The sequence below is a fragment of the Chironomus tepperi genome, unplaced genomic scaffold (genome assembly GCF_022539635.2).
Source record: "Chironomus tepperi strain 1889 unplaced genomic scaffold, CSIRO-AGI_Ctep_v1 contig_364, whole genome shotgun sequence".
In the NCBI taxonomy this organism is placed as follows: Eukaryota; Metazoa; Arthropoda; class Insecta; order Diptera; family Chironomidae; genus Chironomus; species Chironomus tepperi.
In genome coordinates, this window is record NW_027226486.1 from 857,028 (window position 1) to 868,443 (window position 11,416).

General features: G+C 34.3%; 1 protein-coding gene across 1 annotated transcript; it reads right to left on the reverse strand.

The window, feature by feature from the left end:
* Window positions 1–1,173: 1,173 nt before the first annotated feature.
* LOC139095440 (odorant receptor coreceptor-like) lies at window positions 1,174–2,561 on the reverse strand. Its single transcript, XM_070646791.1, has 3 exons — window positions 2,410–2,561; window positions 1,456–1,615; window positions 1,174–1,230 (listed from the first exon to the last, which is right to left on the reverse strand). The coding sequence occupies exons 1-3, from the start codon at window positions 2,559–2,561 to the stop codon at window positions 1,174–1,176; spliced, it is 369 nt and encodes a 122-aa protein (XP_070502892.1).
* Between the last annotated feature and the right edge of the window lie 8,855 nt (window positions 2,562–11,416).

Sequence of the window (11,416 nt, forward strand, 5' to 3'; positions counted from 1 at the left end):
GTTTTATCCAGTTTTGGTGAGTGTTATCCAATTTTGGTGAGTTTAAGGTCAGTTTTGTTGAGTTTGTGTTCGATTTTGAGCTTATGTTCAATTTTGGTGAGTTTGTGTTCAATTTTGGTGAGTTTGAGTTCAATTTTGATGAGCTTACGTTCAGTTTGTTGAGTTTGTGTTCAATTTCGGTGAGTTTGTGTTCGATTTTGAGCTTATGTTCAATTTTGGTGAGTTTGTGTTCAATTTTGGTGAGTTTGAGTTCAATTTTGATGAGCTTATGTTCAGTTTGTTGAGTTTGTGTTCAATTTTGGTGAGTTTGTGTTCAACTTTGAGCTTATGTTCAATTTTGGTAAGTTTTTGTTCAATTGAGGTGAGTTTTTGTTCAACTTTGGTGAGTTTGTGCCAGTTTTTTGTAAAATCTGTCCTCAAAGTAGTCCCATACTCCACAGTAAATAGCTCCAAAGCATTTCTTTTTATTTATTTTAATTTTAATTCATTTGTGCTCTTTTCCCATCATCAAAAAAATAGAACTTCTTATTCTCGTTACTTCTTCCATTGTATTAATTTATTTTAACACTCATTAACATATTTCTGTAATAAATTTCATTCATGTAACAAAACAGCTCTCCTTCCTTTCCTCTTATTCTTGTGCTCGCTCCGCATTTACATTTTATTTTAATGTCCAATGCTGCATACAGAAATGAAAGAAAAGAACAGAAAGAGATCTACTTTATAGTGAATAATGTGTAAAAAGGAAGTTGATAGGAAGAAAAAAAAAAGATTTTTTTTTACGAATTTCGCAGATCAGTGTAATAAAATAATAAAATAGGAGCCAGAAGAAAGATGTAATGAAAATGGTGAATATGGCACAATAAATTTTCTTTTATTGCATAATTATTCGTATTGGATGAGAACACAGAAGCGCCATTGCAAGACATAGAATAAAAAAAATTGGACGGAAAACAAAGAAAGAGAATTTTTTTATTATGTGAACATGTCCTTGCTTTTGTTTTGTGCGTGGGCGTTAGTGATAGTCAATGTGACCATTAAAATGGGACATCTTAAGTCATTTGCCTTTTATTTTCACTTATTTTTGTTATAGCTTGAAGTTAGCATGAACAAAGCGTTCCAATTTCACATAAAATTCGGGTCAAATTCAAGCTCGAACGTCTAAGTCGAACTTTAAAGATTATATAAAGCTGTAAGCACTGAATAGAATGAATATGCCTTGTCAACAATCTGAAAAAAGGAAAAAAAAATAGAAATAAGCCCTAACAGGCAAAGGACATTCTTTCATAGTACAGAAAGACCACTATGGTACCTAAAAGCGGTCACTTTGCCTGATAGGGAAGGAATTGTTCACTTATTACGTAATGCTCTTAGAAGAATTGATCAAATAGTCGAGTTCTTGCATTACGTAATAAGTGAGCGGTCCCTAAATTAATTGTGAATTTCAATATTTACCCATTTGTAGGTCGTTAGTGATACCTCAATATACTTAAGAGCAACAATTCTCTGAGACTTCTGAGATCTGACAATCATAATATAAACAAGACGCTTGAATTCAGGAGAGCCATCATACCAATTGCAGTTGTAAGCCCCTTCGGATACAGATAATGATGATCTGGAGCAATAAATAAAATATTTTTGTGAGTCTCAAAATGACTTTTGGTATATATGGCCGAAAATCCAGCTTCAGACTAACATGACTCTAGACTCATATTAGATTTGATGAAATCTGGTATAAGATAGAGTCTAGTTGCTCTGAGGAAGGATTTTCGGCTATTTTCTAGTCGTGTGCTGGTTCATAGTTTTGTTTTAAAGCGTTACGTTAGGGAATTAATTCTAAAAATTCTATTTACAGCTTTTAGTAATTTGCGAACATTTCCCCACATAAAAACTCAACTTCAATCCCAAACGGAATAAATTCTTACCTTATTAACCGATCACCGAAGTAACACTGAATAAATCCATTCCAGGAGGATGTTATAAATGTCAAAAAGTATTTTATCAACAAATAACGACTGATGCCTGACTGTGGATTGAATAAAATAGCATCTTAATTGAAAATCCTAGTCTAAATCATTAAAAATTAGTAAATCGATCCAAAAGCCGGTACCAAGCCAACGTGACCTTGACTTGATGCCGGATTTAATCCGAATGTGGTACCAAGTGACTATGATTTGATGCTGGTGTGACTCTGACTTAGTGTCGATGCCAATTCGGCTTAGGGCTAACGTGACTCTGACTTGGTGCCAGATTCAAATTCAATCCGACATCATACCCGAGTTATCCTGCCATAGTCCTGAATTTTGAATCGATTGGCTAACTTGTGATATTTAGATAGAATTGATACTCACAACACTTAAGAATGCAGTTCCACAGATCAAGAAAATCATCCCGAAAATATTAAAAAACAGAACGAATGAAAATAAATTCTCAATTTTTTCTGTAACTTCAATCAATTCTTGATGTACTTCAACTAGTTCCTTCATCTTCTTTACAGCACCTTTTTGATCTTCTCGAGGATCAATTTCACTCATAATTTGCCTCAACATATCAAACTCCATGCTCACAACGATCATCAGACCAAAGTACAGCAAGTCAACTGATAAGAACGCGATGATATCAACTAGCAGAATCCATGATTGAAAGGCATAGACTAGTAAATAAACAACAAGGTTGCTGTAGTCGAAAGGAATGTAAAATTTTACAATCAGTTCCAATTTAATCGAGCTTGACTTCATCCATCCGTAAGCTAATTCAAAGAATGGCAAACTTGCAGACTGAATCCAAACCAAAGCATACAGCACAACTGTAGTTCCTGTGAAAATATTCAACAATTTGAGGTATTTTTGGACTTGAAAGTCAAACTGGTTCCTTGAATTGTTTGGAAAATAAAACTCAATTTTTCCAAGAATTTCCATCAAATTTTCACGATTCTTAATCATGACGATGTAAGTCTTTAACAGGATCAATGAAAATATCCAAACAGCAGCCAATGATTCTATTGCAATTATGATTGATCCATTTGGTAGAACTGACATGACAACGTTGATGATGGAAAGTAAAATGACAACAATCGTTGAGACTTTCATGGCTGCAAAATGAATCTTTTCCCATTTTTGAGAGTTACTGGATGCTGATAAAATGTTAGTGCCGAATTTTGAAAATATTTTTTCGCACTGAAAGAATTCGTTGAAATTTACGACAGCAGGCTGAGTTTGGTTATTTTTGAATACATCGACACATTTTTGAAGTACTTCCATTACGATTAAAAACTTTTATTTGCAATCAAGTAAAGTTTTGACTGAACAGTTTAAATATGAAGGCAACACTGGAGGATCGACTTTATTTTATAAATTCTAAACATCAAGTCTTGTTGTACAGGACTTCGTGCATGCCAAAATGCAATGTGCTTTATTTCACACATCAGTCATTGGGACATTAAGTGTTATATTGTTGAATAATTGAAAATGCAAGCTACATACAGCAAAACTTCCTGAACATAATCAATGTTTTCAAATAATTCCCAACACCAAAGACATGCTGATTACAGACATCAGTTGGAACATGGAACTCAAGTTTGTCCAGTATTTCCATCAAAAAGTCGTGGAAATTTTTGATGGTTGAATTTTTGAGGAATTCAGGCTTTGTGACTTTTTGTAGAGCTTCCATTCTAAGAATTCAAAAACAATTTGTTGTCCAGCTTGATATTAAACTAGTTTTGTGAAATATTCAGGTAAATATGAAGCTATAAACACTTTTGTTTGCCTTCCATGATCATCATTATTAGCATAGATATGATGAATATTGGATGTAACAATTAGTAGAATTGCAAGGGAGACATGACTTCTACAGAATGTTCAATTATAGCAGAGCTGGAAGTTGGTTCTCATTTTTATTGAAAATTTGACTAATTTTTCAAGGGGAGTAAAAGTTTAGGGCTTTTTTGGACCCCGAAACCAAATCTAGCCTACTCTCAACCCTGATTAGCCCTCCTTAACCAGCATGTTCCGATGAGGTCCTCAATGTCAAATGTCCAAGATGTCCAACTGTCAAGTTTACGACTGCATAGAAGCTAGGGAGCTCCAACAGAACCATTATGACTGATAGCGAGTAGCACCTGTTTTATGGCAGAAACTCGAGTCATCCTTTAGGCAAACAGCGAGCAATGGAGGGACTATGTCAGGGGTCGTCCAGGAAGTGGGTGTCCTAGAAGGAAACACCCATTGGAAGTCTTTTGGTTCAATAATCTTCCTCTTTTTGAACAAAATTCTTCAATTTGCTTGAGTCTTTCAAGTCCGAAATCCAAAACCTCATTTAAACCACTGATTATGTCCATAAGCTATGCACTTGCTTCAGACTAGTTACAGTTCCCAACCCTTGCTCTTAATTAATGACTTTTTACAAATAAACAACATATGTACATCACTAGTATCCTGTTTTAATTACACAATTCTGCTACAATTCTCATGTCACATCAACTATATTGACATTATAATCGCATGCTATTTGTGCTTCAAAGAAGCTTCCAGCAGGTAAAATAAAATCTAAAATAAAAAATTTTACATCATTTTATCGAATATAAAATATTTGCTAAAAATATCCTCAAGGTATTACATTATCAATTCTCAATGTCATACAGCATTATATTCAGATGTTGCAAAAAGCTCATTAACCGTCTGATATGATGAATATCCATTAAAAGTCCAGATAAAAATACTTGCGGCAAAAGAAATAAAGAAATCAAAATGTCATCGTTAAAAATTCAACTTCAGACGTCCAACGGAAGCTTTAAATTTCACAAATTGTGGACAATGAGATAATGTCGCATAGTTTGTATCATCTTCAGCCCAGCTTAGAACAGACACAAGAGAGAGAAAAATTTAAATTAAAGCAAATGTAAGCAATGACGATGGTGAAAATGGCGCATAATTTGATGGCTAAAAAGACACAATAGTCGAGCAATGGCATCATTAATGGCTCTAAGAATGTCTGTAGCTATGGGGGCAATAAGGAAAATGTCATATAGAATGGCAAAGATTATTATTTATTACAATTCTGGATTGTAGCCAACAACACTAACAGCTTTATGTACATAATGTAATAATATTATATTTTTTAAGTGATGGAAATAATTCCGCTGACTTTTTCCTCTGCTGTTGCGTCTTCTTTGTCTTTTTTTTTCGAAAATACTATAAATTACCATTTAAATTCCTCGCCGGCTACATCTCTGAGTCTCGTTATTTTCTCTCTCCGCTATGACACTTTACTTGCTACCGTTTGACGCTTACACCAATTACACTTTTCAATTATAGTTAGTAATGGGGCTGTACATAAATGATGGGAATCGAATTCTCACATTTCCTTCATTGACCCTTCTCATCATTTAACTCCTTGACTCACTAACTCGTTGACTTCTTGACCCTAATCATCATTTTGCATTCCAGATCTAAGTTCCGACTTAATTCCGACTTGGCTCTGACTAGGTTCCGTGTTGGTTCTGACTTGGTTCCGATTAGGTTCTGTCTTGGTACTGACTAGGTTCCGTCTTGGTTCCGACTTGGTTCCGCCTTGGTTCTGATTAGGTTCCTACTTGGTTCCGCCTTTCTTCTGTCTTGGTTTCACCTTGGTTCTGACTAGGTTCCTTCTTGGTTCCGACTTAGTTCCAGCTTGATTTCGCTTTGGTTCTGACAAGGTCCCGTCTTGATTCGAACTTGGTTCCGCCTTGATTCTGACTAGGTTCCGTTTTGATTTCGACATCATTCTGGTAAATCTTTTTTTCTGGTAAGTCTTGAAAGTATTTATTAACACTGATTGGGAGGAAGTAAATATAAGATCCTCCTTTCAAAACTCAAACATCACTGTCCATTCATCCCCACAAAACATTTTCCATTATTTCTAAACGAATCTAAGTGATTATTTTTTATTTTCTTCTGGTGTATTCAGAACCCAATGATTCTTGAGTTAATGAATTGTTTTTTTTATTATTTAAATTAAAAAAGTCACTTCAAGAATTTTAAATGAATGCAAATGATAAAAATATAATAAATTAATGAATGATAGAAGCAATGACTTTTTAGTTTCTTTATAGAGGATTTTTTTTTGTAAGCACAAAAGAGCCATCAATCAATTATGAATTATTGTTTCGGGAGGGAAGGGATTTTAAGTTAATTAAACTACTTTTGTTTAAAATGAAGTGGTGACTCGACTCAAATTAAGCCTTATTTTGAAGTTTTGACTCAAATTAGGCATTAATTTGAAGTAGTTGAATTATATGAAGCGTCTTATAGAAGTCCTGACTCATATAAAGCGTCACTTTGAAGTCTTGACTCAAATGAAGCATCACCTTGAAGTCCTGAGTCAAATAAAGCATTACCTTGAATTCCTGACTCAAATAAAGCGTCACTTTGAAGTCTTGACTCAAATGAAGCGTCACCTTGAAGTCTTGACTCAAATAAAGCATCACCTTGAAGTCCAGACTCAAATAAAGCGTTACCTTGAAGTTCTGACTCCAATGTAGCATTTTCTTGAAGTCCTAACCTAAATAGAGCGTCACTTGACTTGAATGAAGCATTACTTTGAAGTCCTGACTTGAATAAAGCGTCGCTTTATAGTTTTGGCTCGATAGAAGCTCAAAATTGACTACTTAACTCTAATTAAGCTTTCCTACCAAGCAACAACTCGAATAAATTCAGATTATCTCTACAAATAATTTATGGAACATGCCAATGATCTGGCAAAGAACTGAAAAGAATTCTAATTTCTTCCAACAAGGACTTATTTTAAAAAAATAATCTTCATCTACTAGATAAATAATTCATAATACTTATTGACATTAATTACATGCCAAGTATGAAATTAGCTATGAATGCAAGGCTTTAATTCCTTTTCTTTGGCAAGCAAAATTAAACAAATAAATTATAGAATGCCTTAATAGAGATTGAAGAAGTAATAATACAAATGCAGCACACAAAAATAAAAAAGATAAAGCGGCAATGCCAATGACAATTTCTTTTTCATTGACATCAATTCCGTTCGTATGTAAATAACTGAATTTATTTATTTTCGTCCATAAAAAAGTTATTATTATTATCCAATAATATGCAATGTGGTTACTGGAACAGGCACTTGACAATAGCCGGAGAGAATTGAAAGAATCTTAAAGGAAATAATTTTGCATTCACTGTGCAGCAGTCGCTAATTGAAAGTAGTGTAGTGTGATAGACATTTTAAAATATTCTCCAACTTCATGCTGTTGATTCCTCGTCGTTTACAACAAGTTTAATGAATCTTTTCAATGCTCAAAAATTGCCGCTTGTGAGGAATTTATTAAATAAAATTATTAAAATATTTTAGTGTTAACAATTTCTTAAATTGGTTTGTGACTGGCATATGAATGTGGACGATGAAGAGATGACGTACATGAGTGGCATTAAGTAGCCAAGTGTAGTCATTAGGAATCTTTATGTCGAATATTATCATATTGATCCAGAAGCAGCTTTCACGATGGTGTTTTGGATTCCTACCCATGAGGTCCTACCCGAACAGCACAAAGTGTTAGCTATGACATCGTTAAATCGACGGTTTAACAGTAAGACGCAAAGCTGCTCTAAAGCCACCATTTATGCTCATTTCTGTTGATTTTTTATGATGAAAAATGTGGATTTACCGTATTGTACAGCTCGGGCTTACGACTACGGTATGCTGCTTGAGTATACAATCAACGTGTGTTCAGAACTTCATGTTGCTGTCAAATTATGCTTCCAATTGACGAAAGGAAGTCTTTTATCGTCCAAGATACTAAATAGAGGTATCCTAAGTGCCATAGAAAGGGAAACAGTCCATATGGATAAAAGAGACTTAAAAATTAACGTCCAAATTCCGTTTAGCCTTAATCTTGTCCAAAGCAGTCTTTTATTCCAAATATAAACCATAATAATGTCTATGTTGTCTACCATTCATAAATTATATCCCCCAAAATTAACACCCAACATATAAAACTACACTCACGAAATAAACTGTCAAAAAAGAACTGCAAAATCACATGCAATACATGCATGCCGACTGCACAAAAAAAAGAACGTAAATTTACATGATTCTGTGTATGCATAATAAATTACATTTACATTGGATTTCTTTCTTCGCTTACTTTCTTCACTTACGGGTGAGACAACATGAGTACGACATGTACAGTAATGAGGTGAATAAGAAATGAGGAAGAAACAAGGCTGCAAAATGACCTCGACATTGTAAAAAAAAAGAAGGTTCTTCTTCTTCCTTTATGTCTTTTTTTAAGGTTTTGGTAAATTGTCGCTCAATTAAATATCCATTAAACCACAAAATGGAATATAATTTAATGTTAAATCACGAGCGTGGGATGGTCTGGTCAACTTTAAAGGAGATGTCACATATTAACACAGTCAATTTCGTACGGAATAATTGACATCAATTAATTGAATAAATCCGATTATCGTCATTTAAATTAAATAAATTAAATATAATTTGTTCGTGGAAAATTTGTTTTATTCTTTTAATTTGATTTTCATGTTGGATATGTTGGCATGGGTAAGGGATGGTATGTATTGAACGGCAAAATATTGATTGGATTGTGGAATTTGTTGCAGGAATTGAATTTATGGTCATTAAATTGAGATGTTTTAAGAGAATTGAAGGATTGTAACATGATGTGTAACAGTTTGACTAACTTTGAGTGCAGTAGCTGATTGTAGACTTTAGATCGACTTTCCTACTTACTTACTTGCTTGACAAAGGCGCACAAGGGTCCATTGCCGCATTTAGGGAAGCAACAAAAGCTGGATCTGTCAAAGGAATCCCATGAGCTCTTGGGAAGCAGATCGGCCTTATCTAGTTATAAACCAGACTCGGGTTGGACATATCTGGTGACAAGTGATAATAATTAGGCAAATAGCGATAAAAGGGCAGACAACATCCCTGAATGATAAGCAACTCCGAAGTACTGAGCTCATAGTTTCACATTAATATAAAGGCTTAACCGAGAGACCCAATACAGTCGTTAAAGCACCATCCCTAGCATGCAAAGAGCGCGTTCTCAAGAGCAGAGGAAGGCGATGGCTATGTTCTTGATGACATCATCTTGCATGTCCATCCTGTATGTTTAAAGTGAGCAAGCTCTCGAGAACTAGAGCATATTAGGGCATGTTAAGGCTTAAACGTCAAAGCTACGCGAAAAAGCCATGAAGGCTCAGATAATTCAATTCCTTACAATCCCTAAAATTCGAAAATTCTAAGTCACCAACATTTAGTACCTAACCTTACTTCCAATTCCTTAATTTTTTGAATTCCATATTCAATTCCGCCTCAATTTTTCCTGTTTTACTACACCTGTCTACCTCCATAAGTCTACCTACTATAATATTCAATACAATAACCATTTGAATTCCATAACATGTGACAAACATGCCCTCATATAAAGCACAGTCATACGTGTAATAAATCTCAATCATTATTATTCAATCCAGCCATAAATCGTCTTCGATTTTTGCATTATTTTTGATCGCTCATTTTGATAAAATTTCGTTCTCAATTTTTAATATTCGCGAAGAAGAACTGAATAAATATTCTGAAGTAAAAAAGCCTTTACGCCTCGCACAATGTCTTCTTATTAATGTGTCATGAAGCGTTCAACAATGTGTGTCACTGGGCTGCATCAAGTGCAATTGAAAATAAATTTCCTATAAATAAAATTCAGAACAACAACTGAAAGTGACATCAGTAAATTAATCTTCATCACAATTGGCTTTCTTTTATTATGTGGGAATGTGCTGTAATGTGGGGGAATTTTTTTGCTGGTTTCTGGATATAAATTAGATGTGTTGATGGATTTATAAGATGTTAATGGATCGATTAATGGGTTTTATTGATGAGTATTTGAAATTATCTTGGTGTGGAAGGGAGATGGAGGAAAAAAATGGGTGAATAATACCCTCGGGATGATGTGACTCGGGTGTGGGGTTGGATTTCACAGAATCTGATGCGATGGTGTCGAAAAGATTGAGTTTTTAGGTTTGATTTAAGGGGGTTTCTAGATAAACTGGTTAAATGACACATAGCTCTATGTGACACATATTTGAAAGCTACAGTGCAATTTCCTCCTCTGTTCAATTAAGTGTCGCGTAGACATGTGTCAACTGTTGCTTCATATGCACAACACAAGACTCCACGCGACTGTTTTTCCATTGTTTCTTTATTAGAATGCCACAATACTCTATATGACAAAGCTGCAGTGAATTTCGTGTTGCTCAGATTTGAGTCAACTGTTGCTTTACTAGGACGACACAAAAATTCATGAGTCGTGTGACAGCCACTTGAAAGCTGCAGTGAATTTCGTGTTGCTCAGGTCTAAGTCAACTGTTGCTTTACCTTAACGACACAAGACTTCATGTGACAGCCACATAATATCTGCATTGAATTTTGTGTGGACTGTCTTTGCATAACATTGTCTATTTTATGTCATTCAACTGTTGCCTTACCAAGACAACACAAGTCTCCATTTTAAAGCCCCTCAATCTTCCTATCTCCTCAAATAATCATATCTATCTATAATCCCATAAACCAGCTTGTTTACATTCATTTTTGAGTGATTTCTCCTTCCATTTATACGATGAATATGATTTACATAGTTAATGCAGCTTGTATTTGCATTTTTCCCATTTAAATAGAGTTCATCGACGCGCGGATTCTCCATATATTTATTATATTCCTCACTGCATCTGTCTGGGTTCAAAAATTTTCCATGATAAAAATTTGAGAAGATTTTGATGAATAAAAAAAATATTTTTTATGTCTGGTGTATAAAAAAAGAAGTTTTGATAAATGGAAGCATGGTGAACTCAAAGTTGAGTGACTCTAGTGATGGAAAATATGAAAATTTTCTCATACTTAAGGTGCAGCACTGTCGTTTCGAATTAAACAAACAATTCATCATCCAATAGTATTCAAAAATCATCAATCCAACAACTCACTTACTTTTAAGCATCAACATTAAGCTTTAATGTTCACACACGCGATTTAATCTGTCATGTCCATCAAGTCAGTCTGACTACTGTTGTCAGACAGAAAATTGCATATCAGACATTAAAGCTCGCACCTTTATTACTTTATTATATTATTTTTTCATCTCTGGTTATTGTATGTATGTTGCAGCCTTTCATCAGCACGTGTGATGTCCGACACAAAATTAATTTCATGCATCACAATGAAAATATTTTTAATAATCGTTATTGACAGATTCTGACAGTGTTTTGACAGGAATTGAAATTGAAGTGAGGAACATTGGATTATTTTTTAAATTATTATTGAATAAATTGGAGAATTTCGGATTTGTGGGATGAATTGAGTCCCAAAAATGGCACAGATGGAAAATGCTCTGATGTGACTA

Excerpts from the sequence above, each read along its gene's own strand:
- LOC139095440 (XM_070646791.1), bottom strand. The coding sequence starts at position 2,561 with ATGGAGTTTGATATGTTGAGGCAAATTATGAGTGAAATTGATCCTCGA. Across the intron at positions 1,616-2,409 it reads AATTTATTTTCATTCGTTCT|ATCATCATTATCTGTATCCG; the intron begins GTTTTTTAATAT and ends TTATTGCTCCAG. Across the intron at positions 1,231-1,455 it reads CACTAACGACCTACAAATGG|ATTGTTGACAAGGCATATTC; the intron begins GTAAATATTGAA and ends TCCTTTTTTCAG.